General features: G+C 37.7%; 2 protein-coding genes across 6 annotated transcripts; one reads left to right on the top strand and one right to left on the bottom strand.

Annotated features, from left to right (window-relative positions):
* The first annotated feature begins 1,344 nt into the window (after nt 1–1,344).
* Nucleotides 1,345–19,128, top strand: stat2 (signal transducer and activator of transcription 2). 5 transcript variants are annotated; one of them, XR_014124716.1, is made up of 24 exons: nt 1,345–1,558; nt 1,755–1,886; nt 2,815–2,959; nt 3,088–3,183; nt 3,320–3,412; nt 3,492–3,570; nt 4,127–4,206; nt 4,577–4,725; nt 4,894–5,052; nt 5,180–5,269; nt 5,378–5,437; nt 5,609–5,629; nt 6,009–6,102; nt 6,193–6,240; nt 6,647–6,730; nt 6,824–6,922; nt 7,041–7,176; nt 7,470–7,522; nt 7,656–7,750; nt 7,842–7,981; nt 8,075–8,263; nt 8,804–8,858; nt 13,336–13,506; nt 18,415–19,128. XR_014124716.1 is itself a non-coding variant. In XM_026996150.3 (24 exons), exons 2-24 carry the CDS (start codon nt 1,756–1,758, stop codon nt 11,559–11,561), a joined length of 2,499 nt encoding a protein of 832 aa, XP_026851951.3. In that variant the 5' UTR covers nt 1,347–1,558; nt 1,755; the 3' UTR covers nt 11,562–13,216. The 5 variants fall into 5 exon arrangements, 4 of the variants coding, with proteins under 4 accessions (XP_081574652.1, XP_081574653.1, XP_026851951.3 ...); XM_026996150.3 differs by lacking the exons at nt 13,336–13,506; nt 18,415–19,128 and adding exons at nt 10,683–10,741; nt 11,218–13,216 and having other exon boundaries at nt 1,347–1,558; XM_081718526.1 differs by lacking the exon at nt 18,415–19,128 and having other exon boundaries at nt 13,336–13,596.
* Nucleotides 14,250–17,581, bottom strand: gpr84 (G protein-coupled receptor 84). The gene is made up of 2 exons (XM_026996148.3): nt 17,445–17,581; nt 14,250–16,492 (listed from the first exon to the last, which is right to left on the bottom strand). Exon 2 carries the CDS (start codon nt 16,488–16,490, stop codon nt 15,255–15,257), a length of 1,236 nt encoding a protein of 411 aa, XP_026851949.2. The 5' UTR covers nt 16,491–16,492; nt 17,445–17,581; the 3' UTR covers nt 14,250–15,254.
* Nucleotides 19,129–20,114: the final 986 nt, after the last annotated feature.

Raw genomic sequence — 20,114 nt, 5'->3', positions numbered from 1 at the left:
CAGTTTTGCCAGAAAACATCTTGATGATCCCCAAGACTTTTAGGAAAATATTTTGTGGACTGACGAGGCAGCATTTCAGAAAAGGAACATCATACCAACAGTAAAATATGGTGGTGGTAGTGTGATGGTCTGGGGCTGTTTTGCTGCTTCATGACCTGGAAAACTCGCTGTGGTAAATGGAACCATGAAATCTGCTGTCTACCAAAAAATCCTGAAGGAGAAAGTCTGGCCATCTGTTCGTGACCTCAAACTGAAGCGCACTTGGGTTCTGCAGCAGGACAATGATCCAAAACACACCAGCAATTCCACCTCTGAATGGCTTAAGAAAAACAAAATGAAGACTTTGGAGTGGCCTAGTCAAAGTCCTGACCTGAATCCAATTGAGATACTGTGGCATGACCTTAAAAAGGTGGCTCTTGTTGGAAAAGTGTGGCCGAATTACAACAATTCTGCAAAGATGAGTGGGCCAAAACCTTCATTTAAAAACTGCAATTTGTGTTTAATTGTGTTATCTTTTGTTTGATGATCTTAAACATTAAGTGTGACAAACATGCAAAAAAAAAAGATATCAGGACAGGGACAAACACTTTGTAACACACACACACACACACACATATACATACATTATATATATATATATATATATATATATATATATATATATATATATATATATATATATATATATAAATGTATATATATATAAATTATTTATCTATAATTTATTTATATATATTAATATATTTATTATTTTATATGTTATTATATATGTAATTTTTGTAATTTCTCAATTTTTTTTTTATAAAAGTCAGCAATAACAGTAACCAATAACACTGTCTAAATGCATAGACATTGCGCTATATGTTTTAAAAATGTCAGCTACAATTGGAACGCCATAACCTTTGGCGTAGCGTAGGTTTTCAATGTGAACTGTTTTAAATACCGCGCTACTGCATTAAATTTGTTAACTTTCTTTTCGTCATTTCTTGGAAGGGGTAGATCTCGAACCTTAAGTTTCGTTCTCACGCTTCCTTGTTCTGCCTACTCAGGAATTTGATTGACCATATTTCCAGCCAATTGTTGTGATCATACGCGTCACATATTGCCAAAGAAATTAGTTTTCGCCAAAGTGACACATTCATAAATGAAGTAAAATATACAGAAAATATGATGTCCATTGTTGTTGTTTTATCAATGCTTGTACTTTACAAATAAAAAAAACATAAAACATCTGAAATTCTACAGATGAGGCGGGACCATAGAAATAAAACTCCAATGAGTGGAAGCAAAAATTCACATGGACGCAGTTTAACCAATCAACGTCTTGGTACGAGAACCGTGCGAATTGCATATTGTCGGCAAATATAGAACCCGGATATTTTGTTGTTATTTCATCTTCATATCACCTGATATGATTAGGATTCTACCCTGATTAGCTGATTTCCAAGTTTTAATTAGTTTTTAATACTTTACATTACTGGAATGCAGCAAGGCCTTTCAACTTTGATTAGTGATTAATCGGTACTAGCTAGTTCGCAATCTTACAAACTACTCTCAGGTAAGGGATGAGTTCCTTGAAGCATATTATCTTAGGTATGCTAGCTAGATATCCTAGACAGGGTTAGTTAACCTAGCTACGAACCGCTAAGACTCAAGGCTAGCGTCACTGTTTATGTAGCTAGCCTAATGACTTAGGTTGTGTCATTAATGACTTTCTTTTTTTGTTATGCCCGCCGGCGTGTGGACGAGTGTAGAATGTCTCGGTGGGAGCGTTTGAAGCAGCTCGACTCGGTGTCCTTGCAGAAGCTGGATGAGTTGTATAGCGGAGAACAACTCCCTATGGCTGTGAGAGAGTACCTCGCACAGTGGATCGAGGACCAAGACTGGTGAGTACCACTCCTAAATTATATTATATATTTTTATTGGATATGTAAATAATTTTTTATATAGCGCGTTTCATTTTGAGCCCAACATCTTAGTGGTTTATATACAAAAGAACAGCGTCCATATATATATATATATATATATATATATATATATATATATATATATATAATTATAGTGAAATAAAACTAAAATATAAAGTAAATGAAATAAAAGTCCCAACAAACTAGATAAGAAACAAACAGTCTATAATGTTCCATGTCACATAATTCCATCCATCCAGTCCAGAAATATGAACTTGGGAGATAAGTGCAGACTTGGGACACAGGAAGAACTGGCATCTTTGAAATATAGAACTTGCAATCCTAATACTGTCTGGAACACTGTTCCAGAGTTTGGGAACTGTGTAAGGGGGAAACTTCCCCCAGCTGAGTTTGAAGTAAGAGCCTGCCTGAGCTGACTGAAGAGGATAGGATGTGTTGTAATGGTTAAAGAGATCAGCAGGATAGGCTGAAGCTAGGCCACTAAAGGTTTTAAACCTCATAAGCAAGGCTTTACGTACTCAATATGGAACATGCTATGCAGTCAATGCAAAATGAATAAGGAAATAGATACTCTAAATTGCTTTTCCTGGTAAGGGCAAGTGCTAATACATTCCAAACTAGCTAAAGGTTTAGTTAGTATGTGTATTATTTTGGATATGTTTCCTAAGAAGTAATGTTTACATCAAGGGTTACACAAAAGGTCCTTAACTATAGTATCTGGTTTTACATAATAACCGTCAAGGTCAGAAACAAGGTTGATAACCTTAATATCCAGGGTAATAGGATTAACGAAGTAATGATGAGGCTCTATTTAAGCCATAGGTATGATATCTAAATGAGTAGAATATACAAAGGGTGCGTGTGAATGTTTGTTCATGTTCACTAGGGAGCATGCTTCACGGGACACTTCACGAGCAGTGGTCCTCTTCCAGGTCTTGTTGGAGAATCTGGATAATCAGTACAGTCGTTTCATGCAGGAGAGGGCTTTTCTCATGCAACGCAACTTCAGACGCTTTAAGCAAGATTTTCAAGTACAGTCTCACCTCTTCTTATCCTTTCTTGCTCCTACTATGTGTTTGAAGTTAATTATTAATCATGTGACTACCATCTTAACCATTTGTAGATGGACTTTCTGAAGGTCTTTTTTTGTTAATTGTAGATTTATCAAGAGGACCCATGCCCTTTGGCAGAAACCATCAATTGGTTCTTGTCCAAAGAGCAAGAGATTCTAGAGGCTGCTGAACTAGCAAATGAAGTTAGTAAATAGAAATATCAGTATCACTAACATTATCACCACCACCACCCTTACCTTGTCATGCCTCTTTAACTTTTATGCATTTTTAGGTTATGTTGGTCCTCACCCTCCATCCCTCACTTCTGCTTTCCCTCAGGTGCAAAGACTGGAGGTCCAGCAGAGCTCAATGGAATTAGAGAAACAGAGACTCGTAGAAAAGAATATCATAGATTTTAAAAACAAGGTTCAGGTGTGTTTGAAAGCATGTATGTGATTGATGGGTTGATTGACTGATTGGTTGGTTAATTCACTAATTGATTGTTTGGCAGGCAATGGAGTACTCATTGAGGGGCATAGAGGAGCAACAGGATGAATTTGATTTCAAATACCAGACACACAAAATGGATGGTGAGACTAGCCTCCCTCTTTGTCATGCTATTATTATTTACAAAGGTTCTATGATTTTTCTTTCCTTTTCCACTTATGTATCTTTTTGTGTACCTTGGTTCTTTATTTCCTAAGCAGGTTTCTGGAACAGTTCTTTTGTACTTTTGTAACAGGGCTAATAGCATTGAAGTAAGGATAAATTGAATGGTCACTGAGCCAAAACATGCAGCATCTGTATTTCCTATTGCATCCTGTGGTACCTTGACAAAAAGAAACACAAGTTTGTACTTGAGGTTGTACCAGCATTATAAAAGGAGGAAAAGTGCATTTACTCTCCTGATTTACTGTAGCACACAGCAGTGCAATAAGGCTATATTTCTCACTTGAGTCATAGGTTGATGCTTTTAAATGAGTAGTGTTTCACCCCAAATCTCTCAATTAATTAGGACTGATGACTGACTGTTTTTTGCAGTGTGTGAACCTCTATTAATATAAACTTTGGCATAGGCTTGTTAAAATGTTGTTTTAGTTTCACTGACTTAGAAATAGGGCTATAACTGTGACCGTATGATTGTAGGTACAGCGGATGCAGCGGAGAAGAATGAGCAGGTCCGAGTGCTTCAGCAGATGATCAACAGGATCAATGAGTCTAGAATGGTGTGTGGGTTTTTATAGAATAGGTCTTTGATACTTTTCTTGAACACAGGGTTGAGGCAATGTTCAAGCAGATTTGAGATCATGTTTAAGCACAGTTGGTTATTTTCAAGGTTTGATGATAAGGTCGCATAAACTAAACAGGAAGAAAAAGCTTTGTACAAATTATATTCGACAGGTGAGTTGTATACATATTGAAATGCCTGCCATTGGTTCTCCCTTGCCTTGGCTTGGACCCAAACTTAATATAGATACATAACATGTAATTGTCTCCCCATTTGGTTCTAACATGAAAGTCAAGAGCTGTTGTTTAGCTGTAAATGGTTGATCTATTTTCCTGTCCTAACACTATCTTCTCCTTTGTTTGTTTCAGTCCTTTCTCTCTCAGATGTCCTCTCTGTTGGAGTCCTTTGATTCTCTCCTGTGTATGGTTTTGGAGGAGCTAGAGGAATGGAAGAGCAGACAACAGATCTCTTGTATTGGTGCTCCTGATGACACAAATCTGGAACCCCTGGAGAAATGGTACCATCAGCACCACACAGACAAGCTGAAGATTCTTAGTTAAAGTAACTATTTTTGTAATGGGGTAACCCATTAGAAACCCCCCACTGTTTGAGTGACAGTGATTGTGAGGTTTTCAGATAGTAAACCCTGTGAGTTGACCTCATTTTGATCCTGTGATGTGGACAGGTTCACGCAGCTTGGTGAGGGCGGGTTCCAACTGCGCAAATTCCTGGAGAAGCTGGAGGAACTGCAGGGGAAGCTGTCTTATGAACAGGATCCCATCAAAGTCCAGAAACCCATCCTGCAGGAGCAGTTAGACTTGATTTTAACAAGCCTTCTGAAGAGGTACATGCATATATACACACACACACACACGTACGTACGTACGTACGTATGTATGTATGTATAATGAAAATGTAATTAAACAGGCACAGAGTCGGTCACATAGTGTGTGCGTGCGTGTGTTTCTCAGCGCCTTCATTGTGGAAACACAGCCCTCTATGCCTCAGGGTCGAGGCCCTCTCGTGCTGCGTACAAATGTTCAGTTCTCTGTCAAAACCAGGTTAGTACATAACATAATTAAAACCGGAAAGGTAATTCCTCTGACTAGCATTCGCCATGACTTTTAAAACTGGCCTAACTATTGATATCATGGGGCCTCTGGTTACAGGTTTCTTTTTAAGGTGCCTGAACTCAACCATGCTATGAAAGTCACAGTTTCCATTGACAAGTAAGAGCATTTCTGTCTTTAGGAAGTTACTTTTTGTAGAAACCAAAAAACAATGTGAATTTATTAAATTGGTGTTTTAGAGCTTGTATGTAATGATACACGGTTAATAATGACACTAGGTGTGTGTGTGTGTGTGTGTGTGTGTGTGTGTGTTTTTTTTTTTCATTTAAGGGAAGTTCCACAAGTGAAAGGGTATGCGTGGAAACCTTTTGACAAAAGCATAAACACAAGTCTCATGCAAGCACTACATCTTCATACATACGCATACACAAATGCGCACACTATTCTTCATGCAAGAACATTTATCATATTCTTACCCTAAATTCATCCTGTTTTTCCTGAAGTCCGATTGTAATTCAAATAGCAGAGGTTTTACTGTCTAATTCTAGACAACACTCAGAGAGTTACACCATTGGAAAAAAATAATACTGAAATTCCATTGTCAAACAGGATAATCTGAACATGACCATACAAGTTCATATATTGAAACCCCAAAACTCTTCATACTTACACAATAGCCACAGTCCAGTTTGAATTTGAATGAGTGGGTTCAATAATGGGTGTGTTACAGGTATCGGAGGTTCAATGTTCTGGGAACGCTGAGTAAAGTGCTGAATATGTCCGAGAGTATGAATGGGGGAATGGTGGCAGACTTTAGACATTTGGTAAGGTGTTTTTGCTTCTTTTTTTCTGTTTTTTAAATGGTCAGAAATCCACTATTTTCCTTCCAAATAAAGTAGTATGTTTGTGTTCAGACTCTGAAAGAGCAGAAGGTGGGAGGAGGAGGAAAGGGGACCAGTGATGTGAGTTTACAATAATATAAATAATGATGATAAATAATAATATTGAAATATATGTATACCTATGTGTTTGTGTATGGATAATTTACTAAAGTTTCTATGATATCGATTATAGATATTGTTATAGAATTCTCTATACTATTATACCAACTCTATACTATTAATGGTATGCTTAGTAAAAATAAGTCTTTGACACATCTCTGCAGGCTAATAGAGTTTTTGATATCATGACGCATACTTCAGAGTCACAGATAATTGAAGTAGTTTGAGCAAACAATATTAGAGCTAACTTTAATTATTTTAAGGTTTTTAAAGATGGTATATTAATACAAAGTAAAACGCCTCATTTTTCTTAATATCCTGATAAATTTCTTTTCTCTGATTAATTTGTGTGTACATGCATATCCAGATGTCACTGAGTGTAACTGAGGAACTCCATGTTATACACCTTGAGACACAGTTTGATTTGCATGGCCTTTCTGTCTCTCTTGAGGTGAGACCACTCAACGTATCCTGCCATATACACAATGGTCTCAAACAGCTCTTTCATTCTCTGCATATTACATTTATGTGCGCTCTCTCTCAGACCTCCACTCTACCTGTAGTTGTGATTTCTAACTCCAGCCAGCAGCAGAGTGCATGGGCATCTGTTCTTTGGTTCAACATGCTCCGTGCTGACTCCAAGGTCAGAGGGCAGTGGTTATACCTCTGACACACAGATTATTTCTACATGACCACATAGTTCATTAAAGAATGTCTGCTGTTCATCACTGACCTGACTAACATTGTCTCTGCTCTGGTAGAATTTGCTGTTCTTTGCAAGCTCGCCTACCGCATCCTGGAGTCAGTTTGGAGAGATGCTGAGCTGGCAGTTTCTGTCCTGTGGGAAACGTGGCCTGAACTCAGACCAGCTTGACACTATTGCTCAGAAACTCTTCGGTGAGTTGCCGTCATACCACTCTGCTGATGTAGCTAGTGCAGAGTTTGTCAGGAAAGATGGTTTGGCCATCTTCTCCAAGCTAAACAAATGTTTCATGGTTTGATCATGCATTATTTTCAACTATATTAAGTGTTAATAACTAGATTTAGAATCTTCATATTACGTTTTAAAATATTTAATTAACTAGACTGGTTAAAACAGGACAGCAATTATTTAATTTCCACTTTGTGACATCAAGGAGTATTAAGTATTGTAGTACTTTTGAATGCTCTTGTTTATGTATTCATACTAGGTAAACAAAAGAGTTATGACAATTGTAAAATATCCTGGACCAAGTTTAGCAAGGTAAGGAGAAACCAAAGCCAACCATCTAAAAATAACTAGCCAAAATGACCAAAAATAAAAGTTAAATAGCTTCATAGGTATTACAAAAAAAGCAGTTCAATAATTTTCTCACCTCACACTCGGTACTTTGCAGGAAAATATCCGTGACACAAACTTCACTCTCTGGGTGTGGATGGATGGCATTCTGAACTTGGTTAAACTCTACCTTGCAGATTTGTGGCACGATGGGTATGTATGTGTGTGTGTATGTATGTGTGTATGTATGTATGTATGTATGTATGTATGTATGTGTAATATATAAATAAAAATGTGTGTGTAGGTCTATCATGGGTTTCATAACTAAGGCAAAGGAGAAGTCTTTGTTGAAGGGAAAGCAGTGTGGCACTTTTCTCCTGCGCTTCAGTGAAAGCATCAAGGATGGAGGAATTACATTCAGCTGGGTGGAGTATTCTAATGATGGTATACACACTCATGCATGTGTCCACATACAAGCAATATGGTTCTGAGTAATTCCGCCCCTCACCTTCAGGGATCTGTCTGATGTAAGTGCAGGTAAGCACAACGTGCGGACGGTGCAGCCATTTATCAGTGCAGACCTGAAGCAGATTCCTTTCCCAGAGATTCTTCGCAACTTTCAAATCATGGAAGCCGAGAACGCTCCAGTGTACCCGCTCCAGTTCCTGTACCCAAACATCCCAAAGGCTCAGGCCATTGGCAAGTACTACAATGAAAAGACAGGAGGTGAGCGTGTGTCTGTCTGTCTCTCTGTATGTTGTTCTTTGTCTTTGTCGGAGTGCATAAGTGTCTGGACATTCATGGCTTCAGAGCTGCTCAGCTGTGCTCTCACTGTCCATTAAAGTATTCCAGTGCATTTTCTGCTTTAACAGACGTTATGAACACAAACAGGTTGAATCTGCCATTGTGTTCTATATGTTAGTTCATAAATGTGTTTCATAACAGTTCAACATGTTTAACAATCAGTTTTTTCAATACAGCTAATTAGTAGCTGCTGAATTTTGAATATGATGATAGTTGTACTTGGCAAGTTTCTGGGATTCCAATTGTTTTGAGTTGTGATGTTTGTTTTTAATTGTCAGTGGAAAATTAACTGATGTACACAATTGGTCTTGGGGTCTTTAATTTACATCAATGTTGGGTTGAACTCAGGCCTGAGCATCAGGATGCAGCCTTTGTATGTCTGGAAGGATATATGTTATGTAAATTTCACTGATACTTTGATTACAGAGTATCACTAATCATCTTTGTATATCTCTATTTCAGAGGCAAGTCCTTACATTAAGTATATTAAAACCAAGCTGGTCTTTGTTTCAAAAGAGTAAGTATTTTGCTCTAAATCCATATTTACAGTATATACATATGTACCATATGTGCATGCAGTTAAATCTTGTTTTTGTAATGAACTAAGAGATTAAAACGCTAACATTTGTTAGAACCCACTTCATTTTAGGAACATATACCTGCCCATATATATGAAGCCATGTGCTTCAGCTAGTTGTTTTAAACTAACTGAAAGGAATTACCCTCTGCTTTGAAAACATCCTGACAAAGGCTGAACTTGTGCCTGAATTATCCACCCTGAACATAATCAAACTCCTCTTTCACACAGTCAGCTGTGCTCGAGTGTTGAATTCCTATTCAAATTAGTGCTAATTTACCCATTGACATGCCATCTAGTGATAACCTAAGCGGTTGTATGATGTCTCATTTTTGTATTTAAAGCACACACAGGGTGGATTTATTTTCTAAACACAAAGAAGGGTGAAAAAAAGGATGGAAGTGGTGTAGCCTGTAAATAGTGCAGCCTAAGAGTAAAAAGAGCAACTTTCCTGCTTGCAGACATCAGTAAACAAAAACATGACATCAATATTATAACTTCTAAAGCCAAGGAATGGAAAACAAATGTTGCTAGTGTTGTTCAGTTACGTGAGGTTTGTACAGTCACAGAAATTAAAAAAAAGAAAAGGAAAAAAAAAGAATTGATCCAATCACAAGGTGGTATGTGACTTTTTAATGAGGGGGTCATGGGGAAGACAGGAGAGAGATGTCGGGATAGGAAGGTGTTGCACAGGACTGTGGCTATCAATATCAGCATCATGAACTGTGAAATTTAATTTTAATTGAAGGCCACTGTACATAGTCAGTGGGTCATATGCAATATTACAGTGCACTATAGAGCATTTATAGTGCCATTATAATGGAGATCATATTAGGAATATTGTTGCTTGCCATAGAAAGCTAGCAAGAAATCTGATGAAGCAGGTAATTCTAGTTTAATTATACATTTAGTTTAATTTATACACTATTTTTCCAAATGTATTTGCTTCTACAAACATTTGTGAAAGAATGGGTCACTCTCTTCATGTTAACTCAAGAACAGTGCATAGAGCTTCATGGAATGGGTTTCCATGGCCAAGGAGCTGCATCCAAACCTTGCATCACGAAGTGCAATGCAAAGCGTTGGATACTGTGGTGTGAAAACACAACGCTACGGGACTCTAAAGCAGTAGAGACATGCTACTCCATCTGGCAATCTGATGGACGAGTCTGGGTTTGGCAGTTGGCAGTTTGGCGGTTTGGCAGTTCCCTGATGGCACGGGCATATTCCAAGATGACACTGCCAGGATTTATCAGGCTCAAATTGTGAAAGAGAGTGGTTCAGGGAGCATGAGACGTCATTTTCACACATGGATTGGCCACCACAGAGTCCAGACCTGAACCCCATTGAGAATCTTTGGGATGTGCTGGAGGAGACTTTGCGCAGTAGTCCAAATCTCCCATCATCAATACAGATCTTGGGGGAATTTACATGCACTGCAATGCTTACAGTTGAGCTTTAGCATTTCATCATGAAATTATATAACTGAAGTTTGGGAGAAGGATGATGCTTAAAACCTCTGTCTCCCACATAATATATTTGTTACCCAACTTTACTTTACTCAGTAATGACTTTAGCAAAACGTTTAGAGCTCAGGGCCAGAGTCCCCTTTCTTGCTCCACATTTTCATTCACTACTCATCCGCATCTAATTAATTGAAGGCATGTTATGTTGAGCCTTTGCAAATTGGTCACTGTTAGGCATTAGCCTTTTCATTGGTTGTGGTTGCTATAGTAATGGGTGCTGTGTGCTTACTTGGAACAGGAATGGGTGTACAAATGTGGTTGAGGGGCCACCTCCTGGTATGTGTGCTCAGCACAATGGTGAGTCCTGCCACCCTGCCTCCTTAACCAATCAGATCAACCCTGTCCATTCTCAGCAACTGGCTGATAACACCATATTGTGCTTTAAACATAATCCCTTATGTTGAACGTTTAGTGGGGTCTGTTCCATGTATCAGAGCTGTGTTCTAATTTTCTTAATGGTCAATCAACTACTGGATATGCATGTGTGTGTTCTGTCTGTTTTGACTCTATTCTTAATATAAGCACTTTTATCAGCAGAGAAAAACTGTATAGATCTTCTCAGATCTTTCCTAGCTGTAACTGTTTGCCGCTTTGGGAGTGCTTTTACTAATCTTCTGTTGTGGTGCTCATCTAATCTAGAGACCCTTGTGTTTCCAGTTTCTGTGTGTATTGTATAAAGGGGTTACAAGGGAATTCAGGTCTCATCACTGCACATGCATCTAGCAGACAGTTCCTGTACCAAATTCTCATCATTTTGTCTCTGTGTGTCTAAGACCCTTCTGAGGCGAATGAAGATGTCATGTCTAGAGGTCCAGGGAACTCCCCTATGCTTTCCAGCTGTACCAGCAGTCCTGTTTTATCCAATGGGTTTATAGACACTTTCCAGCATTTTTCCAGTGATGATCCAAATGTACTAACTGAGGGACTTCTTGACATAAATTCAGATGCATTTGTTGCTGTTGGTGGTGGTCAAGATCCCTTCCAGGACAGCATTCCAGGAGCCATTTCCCCGGAAGCTGACCTGGGGAACAATCTGCCTGAATTTCTTCATGATACTGACATTTTTATATCCTTCCAAGAGTTTAATTTTCTTGTGAGCCAGCCTCTGAGCCCCTGAACTTTGACTTTCTGACCAATATTACTAATATTACCAATATTACTAGCAAGCAGCTTTTACAATTTTCACAATTTTGCAATGCTTGAAGCAAAATGAGTGATTGATTGGTAATAGTCAAGATGGCAAATGGTTTCTGAGACTTTGAAGTAACATTAAAGTTATGAGTATAGATTCAACTGCATTAGAATTTATTGCAATGTTTGTTCGCAGTACCTGTGAAATTACACACACACACATATATAAATATAAATAAAATGTGTGAGAGAGAGATCATATAGTGGGGCCAACGGGGCAGGAATTTGCTTTTAGTCATCGCTATTACTTTTACAGATGTGTAGGTCATTCTAATTACGCATGATTTAATTATTTCATTTCAAATGATGGACTGTAAAGCAATTTAAACATTTGACATGTTGCTTGACATTAGTCATAATACTTTTTTTTTTTTTTTTTTTTTTTTGCACTTGATGCTCTTACTGATTTTGTATTTTTGGCTTGGGTGACACCCAGCTCACCACATTAGGCAAATCAGTCAAAAGCTTAAATAAAACAGTATAACATGATACATTGTATATCTGCAGTCATGCCCTGACATGTCCAGATTTAACCTCTAGACGTAACCTTGGAGCATAGCTGTAGACATGGGACATATGCCTTTATGTTTTACTCATCACATAGCTGTGTTCCACTACTCTAACACTTATGTAGATGCTGCTTCTGCTTTCAACTGACTTGCTGTGTTCTGCACTCCTCAGGTTTTCCTGAGGCATAATTGAAGTATTATTTACTACTATGACCACAAGCATTTAGCTCAGACCCAGAGATTCTTAACCTCATACATATGTGCACAAACAGGACATTTCTTATCTTCCCACTCCAATATAGCCGGAATCATTCAAAACTTTATGAAATACCACAAAAGTAATACATTTTTTGTGATTAGAATTGTGCATGGTATATTTTCATAGAGTAATTTGTTTACCTAACCAACCGATTTTACATTGGGATACATGGAAACTTTTCTTTTCCAACTAAACTTATCTATAGTTGTTGTTTTCCAGCTATTGCACTAAACCAAATCAAAATATATTGAACTGTGGGAGCTTATTAAAGGTTTCTTTTTTTTAATTTTTTTTATGTCTTTTATGAATATCAAAACTAATGCTCTTATTTTGATGGGAAAGTTTACAGGTCAAAGAAAATGGACATGTTTTAAATGTTCCCTGTTAAATGTAGATTACCTATTTTTCAAAGGGATTTTCCTTTCAGATTTTAAATGTAAACCATAAATAACTGACCTCATCCTCAAATGGGTTGGAAAAACAATATTGTTTTTATGTTCTATCCTGGGATGTAAAACCCCTTCTGGTTTTAAAATCTGAACATGTCTTATTGAAATTGCATAGTTAATACATTACCATAATTGTAGGTTGCATTGGCCTGTAGCCAATATAATGCCAATTTAATACAATATAATGTTAATGATGATTAGTGAAAGCAACCTTCATTTATTGTTTAAATTCACCTGGTGTCTTAACTTGCCTATACTCCCCCTAAAGGAAAATTGTACTATACAGACAGATTGTGCAGGTATGTGATGTCAGTGTAGGAAAAATAACGTTCATTAAAAAAATAAATAATTTTGGTCAAGTGAACTGGATTTTGAGTATTTCTGTTAATGCTTTGGTGTTATAAGTTGTGTTCCACTGAGCATTATGAATGCAGGAATAATGCTTATGATTTTATTTTTTATATATATATATATGGTGTCAAGAAGGCCAGCAAAGAAGCCACTTCTCTCCAAGAAAAGCATCAAGGACAGACAGACATTCTGCAGGAAGTATAGGGATTGGAGTGCAAAGAACTGGAGCAGTTATTTTCTCTGATGAAGCCCCCTTCAGACTGTTTGGCACACCCGGACAAATGATTGCCTGGAAAAGTAAAGGTGAGTGCTACCATGAGTCCTGTGTCACGCCAACAGTGAGGCATCTTGAGACTATTCATGTGTGGGGTTGCTCAAAATGTTGCCTAGGAACACTGCTATGAATAAGGAATGGTATCAAAACATCCTCCAAGAGCAACTTCTCCCAGTGATCCAGGCATTTTGGTGATGATGAATGCTTTTTCCAGCAAGACAGAGCATCATGTCATAAGGCAAACGTGATAACCAAGTAGCTCAATGAACAAAACATTGAAATTTTGGGTCCATGGCTAGGAAACTCCCCAGATCTCAGTCCCATTGAGAACCTGTGGTCAATTCTCAGGTTAAAGTTTAAAAACTTATGGAATGCTTATAATTGTACTTCAGTATACCATATAAACATCTAACAAAAGGATCTAAAAAAAAAAAACTGAAGCCGTAAAATGAAAACTATATTTACACACACCCCTTGTTTGAATGAGGACTAATCCATGTGCGATGTCAATGTGGCATTGTAACATAGCGAACCATATTTAGTATCAATACAAACACAGTTAGGTTTGGTAAAATGTTTTCACTATAATGCTTTATTGTGAAAATCTTCACAAGAACAAGTCAATATTTTTAAAGATCCTGGTAATTCTCCATTACAGTTTTATATTATAGTTATTACAGAATGCAATGATCTTTCTAAAAAAGATAAACAGCATAATCTATAGCAATGGAGTAGTGAAAAAAAGGTTTCTTTTAAAATATCAGTGAACTGAAATTGTGCAAGTTCAAAAACCAAACTGGGAGCAGCAAGTAGGTCTGTGGAAGGTGCTCTTTATGAAGTGAAGAAATATGTTTCTTGATTATCATATTTCGAAAATTACACAAAACATTAATTTCAATTAATCAAATGAATCCTAAAATTGACCAGCACTACTTTGTGGTGTGTTCTTGTTCTTGTTTGAAGTGCATCCATGAGTGGAAAAGCAGCTGAGGGTCAGAGCTTAGTGAATGTTTGAACATTGTAGGAGGTCTCAGCAAGGCGAACACTTTGTATCTGTGTGCCCCAGGCTGCGACTTCGTGTTACACTGGAGCGTCATGGAATATTGCATTACTGCAGTATCGTGTGCATGTTTCCGCTTGTGAAATAACGGCATTATCTACAGCATGAGCTGTGTGTCCATGTGTGCTTGATTATATGTGCGTGAGCAGGTGCACATATATATTAGCAAGTTTTGTCTAGAGAACTGCTGAATTCACTTAATAATTCACAAAAGAATATATCTGAAATACAATTGTAATAAAATTAAAAAATCATTTATGAAAAAATCCTTTAAAAGCTTGCTACACACCAATCCAACAGCATTTCTATGCATTTATGTAAATGTATCAAAACACATCATAGTTGAACATGCAGAGTAATAGGCCTTATTTGTATTTTTGTACAATTCTGTTCTATTTATAAAGCATTATAAAAGCCTGCATTTGTTCACTCTATCTGTTGACCCATTTTAGTCTTTGTGAATATATTGCTGGAAAGGTGTATGGTGAAAATACATGTAGGTCCAGAAAACTTTGAGAAGGTTTGTGTGTGTGTATATGGGTGAGATACATATGACTTAAATCACAATAGAAAGCCCTGTTCTATCTGTTAGCTAGAAAGGAAGTTAGGTTCACTTTTCTTAGCTTAAGCATCCTGCCAGTATCCAGGCTCTGTGTTCAATCAGCATTAGTTTGATGTGTTTCACTGCAAACTGAAGCAGCATTAATTAGGTGTTCTTCACTGCCTTCTCCATAAGTGTCTTAGTGGACTTGCAGCTTTGGACAGCAGGTCTCGGTAGGCCTGGTTAAACTGGCGGTTCATTGCTGCATACAGCAGTGGGTTGATACAGCTGTTAAGCCATGTCATGTTAGCACAGAACATGTGGAGCACCTGCGGGGCACGGTTGTTCTTGTCCGCAATGTTCAGGAGCAGGAAAGGCACAAAGCAGCCTACAAAACACAAGAAGACAGTGAAACACATCCTGGTTACGCGTTTAAATTCACTGTCCTCTCCTGGAGTGGAGGATGGTCCTGTAGCTTGAGTTAATATTGGAGCAGGGACTTGTGATTGCTTTGCCCCGTTTGAAGCCTCTTTAATTGGGCATGTGGTCTGCTGAGTGCTTGAGGTTGTGGCAGGTGTTGTCCCAGGGTATTCGTTCATGGGGTTCTTGCTATTGTTTGTCTCTACTGTTTGATCACTGATCTCAGAGCTTTGAGTTCCTGTGGTCCCAACACCGATCCCGCTGTCATCACCATCTGTCCCTTCAGCTTCGGTCCGCTTTTTCCTCGATGAACGCCGACTGGGCCTGTACTTGAGCAGTGCCATAGCTGCTATGTGCACCTTGTGGTAGATCAAAAAGTAGAAGAGTCCCACAAAGCCCAGCCCAAGGAAGAAGTAGAAAAAGAGCAGAACAGTGGTGTAAGGGCGACCCTTGGTGCGGTGGAAACTACAAGTGCAGACCTGTGGGGCGAACACATAAACAGGCCAAAGAGGGCCGAAGCTGGCCAGGCCTAGGGCCCAGGAGCTTGCTACCAGCATGGCTACACCATGGGGAGACAGCAGTAGGCGTGCCGCCCGTGTTGTGCGGTGGGCAACCACCAGGTAGCGGCTTGCTGCAATGAGACACAGTGTGATAATGGACACACTGTTGGAAAGGAAGAGGAGGAGCCCAAACATTTGACACCAGGTAGCCCCACCCCTCCAGCGCAGGTGAAGGTAGGAATCCACGCTTACTGGCTGTAGAATGGTGCAGTACAGGATGTCAGCCACAGCTAGGTTTACAATGAGGACATTGAAGCGCGTTCTTAGATGTGTGTCAGTGGCAAAGGCTAGCACGGTCAGAACATTGCCCACTGTTCCGACGACAGTTACCACACAGCCCAACAGCACGCCAAAGTACCGGTAGCCTTCCACTGAAGGAGAGGCACAGGAAAATGAGCTGTTGCCATGAAGGTATGTGTCATTCAGTGACATTTCTGAAAGAATACAAGAAAATGTAATGATGCCCATTAAATAGTCATCTTTACCTAGGCATTTTAGTGTGCAATGGTCTATTCAGATTTTCAGTCTGATTCTGAAGCCAATTTGAAGTGAAAACATCAATGGTTGTTGAAAGTGTTCCCTAAAAGCCCCTCTGCCACCCTATCTCTTGCTACCTCGAAACATTTACCCTTTTTGTTACTTTCTTACACTATATTGTGTTTACTCACTGTATACACATAAAAGTCGAAGTCTGGCTGAAATAAACTGATAAACCCATTTTAACTTTTTGTTTTACCATTGCATCATCCTGTTTGCATTTTGAAATTTACACAGGATGGATTCAGTGACATAATAACACCACTGTAAATAGTATATAGGTACAGGTTTGGTACTTAAAAAGCATGTAATAATTAATCCACATTTGTGGAATATAGCCTCATATCCATAAATGTAATCAGGTGTAAGTTATAGTGTGTGCAGTCTGTCTCAGTATCATACATAAAATATTAATATTTTATTTGTTGCAATGGAAACCCTACATTTATATGTATAGAGTTAATCCTACAAATGCAAAAACAGACACACATGAAAGTAGTTTTGTCAAGGCATTGTTGATAACTAGTCAACTTTCAAAAATGTGATCATGCTTTATAGAGAAGACTCATACAGAGTTTCTGTTCTGTCCTGCTCTTAAAAGCATAAAACAAGTATATTTACACTATAGCTGAGTAATTATCTCATGATATAAATAGATAGCTTTAGATACTAGTCATTATACTACTCAGCACCCACATATTGTTATTAATTTGGTTAGACAGTATATTTGTTTCATCTGTTATTGTGCCAAATTCTGTTTTGAAAGACCACAGAAAACTTATTAATGCATCTCTTAGATCCTGGGGAACTTGTTTCAGACAGAATTAGAGTTAGAAAATGTTTTTTTACCTTAATGCAAATGCTTGCCCAGAATATGTAGTTTTTCACACTTTTACTCCTCATCCACTTTTCCTTTACAGAAATTGATCTTGTCCTTGTTTTGTTTCTGCCCCTGTTATGTACCTGCTATTCAAAGCCTAGTTTCACAGCTTGTTTCAGTTCATCAATTGACTAGGGTGTGTGTGTGTGTGTGTGTGTGTGTGTGTGTGTGTTTCTCAATACTGGAAGTAAACTTGCAACATTCTAAACAAAGAGACTGGATTTCCCAGTATGATGAGGAAGATATAGTCTTTCTACATATTAGTAGTTCCACACCAGTGTTTAAATGGAAATTTGGGAACTAATAGCAGCAAAATTACTTATTATTTAAAAACATGTTGAGTGTTGCAAATTTGAAGAGCTCCAAATTTTTTACAAATTTGAAACATTTTCAATGCATATTTTTATATTGTTTTGAATACAGCAGTTGACACAAATAGTTTGATCTCACTTGTGAATGTATTACCTCTCGGAGTTCAGTGCACAGGAGAATGTAAGAAACCATAAGCACAACTACATCAAGCCATTACTTTAAACTTTGACCTTAGGGAAGTTAAAAACACATGCCTATTACTCTTAATGAGTCACACAAAAGAGGTGAGGAAGAGGCCCTGTTCAGAAAAAGAAAAAACACTGTCAGAAGAGTTTATAAAATATCATGTTGATATGTCACAAAGTGTCTTGTGCTCTGATAAGACTAAGATGAAATATTTTCATCCAAACACCCCAATGTATGTTTATATTATACCCTGAGCCCCTCTTCAAATAAGGTCAAAGGGAAGACATGTGTCCTTCAATATGACAGTGATGCAAAACAAGTTCACAGAACAACACTATAGTGGTCAACAAAGTATTAACTGCAAGGAATGAAAAGTGGCTTCATTTTGTGAATGAAAATATAGAACTCAAATACAATTTCTAACCTTCTCTTTCTGAACAGGAGGTTATTCATTTATAGAGCTGATGACTCTGCTGCAGAAAACAGAAGTGCTCATTTGTCTGTCTGCAAGTTGGCACTCTGCTCCAGTTGCTATAGTAACAGGTGGTATTAGTATTTTTAAGGAAGTAGAGTTCTGTAGGTTTTACGTAAATGACAAATGAAATTTATTCTACTGTACCCAGTATATGGATCTGGGAGTTCTCCTGGTTTCTTTAATGCATATATTACAATGTTGTGCATATATTACATATATTTAATGCATATATTACATATATTTAATGCATATATTACAATGTTGTAAGGGTCATTAATTTATTATTGCTGATTTTGAAGCAAAGACCAACCGTAAAATCAGTATAAGTGTGTGAATTCTAAGCATTTGAATACTGTTGTTTGAATACTGACTTTCTGTTCCTTTCCTGGCTTATCGATTATCACCCTATCTTAAATATTCAGAAGAAACTTTTCTTTGATAACATATTTCCATATTTATCAGCTCATAAATTATATGACATCACATTTATTAGACGTAAGGTATATGACATAATGAATTTGTTCCAACAGTATTACATGGCATAATTCATGGGTTGAGAGTGCTTTATAATCTTACATAACCACTGACCAATGTTTATACAAAGTCAACACAGTAACAGGAATAGAATGTATGTATGTATGTATAAACCAAACAGGATTTAGTTTTCTTTAATGGTCAGTCACTTTCTGTTTTTCAAAGAATTCACTGTGTTTTATGAGTGAGAAAAAAAGATTAAAAAAAAAATTACAAGACGTTCACAAAAGCCATTAGAGGATTTTTGCTTACGACAGCCATTACTAAGCTCAGTGGAGTCAAAGAATTTGGTCACATGATTTGAGGAGATGGGGAAAGTTTTCCATTTTCTCCTTCCTTACATATCTCATTTATAACTCATATATAATGCACATGTATGACCACTGTGTACAACATGCCACACATTACCACTGTGTAATTTCTTCACATATTTTCTGGCAGAATATATGCTTCTGGCCAAGATTATCCACGATCATGCTAAGCACAAAGTTTGACTGCACATACAGATGTCTTTAATTCACTTCCGAAAAATATACTACAAGGAAAATGCAATATTCTCCCTCTATGTAATGTGCAGCACTGTTGTATCCATTTTCGCATCCAAAGCATTTTTAGACAAGAGCATCTGCTAAATGCTGTAAATGTGTAATTTGAATGTTGTCTTTAATCATCCCTTCGAAGCATTTCGCAGTGAGACACCAACCTTGCCGTAACTGATGGCAACACATGCCTGTTTTGAGGGGAGGACAGGGGTGGCCCCTGGAAGGAGTAAATGAGTCTGAAGGCAGCTGTATGAAATTCCTGCCACTTCCACAATAATTACCATGGGATTGAGTAAGACTGGACTGTAAAAATGAAATAAAAACACACAGAATGTAAAATCTGACCCTTTAAAACAAGATATTGAGTCCATCATTCTTAAGATGAGCCACACATCCACATTTGCTTTAAGTCTACATTAAAGAATGAACTCAACATTATGTTCTTTATTGAATAAAGTTTTTAATGGGTATGAATCCTGGAGCAGAGATGTCATACTGGATATGGTCATTACAGGGACAATGAGTAGGACCTATGAAGGTTTAACCCCAAAGATTGTTTAAACACGGATGTTTATTGCTATGCTGAGAGA

Source organism: Electrophorus electricus, chromosome 7 (assembly GCF_041902795.1).
Source record: "Electrophorus electricus isolate QZ-2024a chromosome 7, ASM4190279v1, whole genome shotgun sequence".
In the NCBI taxonomy this organism is placed as follows: Eukaryota; Metazoa; Chordata; class Actinopteri; order Gymnotiformes; family Gymnotidae; genus Electrophorus; species Electrophorus electricus.
This window is presented reverse-complemented; position numbering and strand designations above follow the sequence as displayed.

What these genes read in the sequence shown, in the direction of transcription:
- stat2 (XM_026996150.3), top strand. Translation starts at nt 1,756, where the DNA reads ATGTCTCGGTGGGAGCGTTTGAAGCAGCTCGACTCGGTGTCCTTGCAG. An exon ending in CCTGGACCAAGTTTAGCAAG is followed by an intron (nt 7,523 to 7,655) that starts GTAAGGAGAAAC and finishes GGTACTTTGCAG; the next exon opens with GAAAATATCCGTGACACAAA. An exon ending in CTACAATGAAAAGACAGGAG is followed by an intron (nt 8,264 to 8,803) that starts GTGAGCGTGTGT and finishes TCTCTATTTCAG; the next exon opens with AGGCAAGTCCTTACATTAAG.
- gpr84 (XM_026996148.3), bottom strand. Translation starts at nt 16,490, where the DNA reads ATGTCACTGAATGACACATACCTTCATGGCAACAGCTCATTTTCCTGT.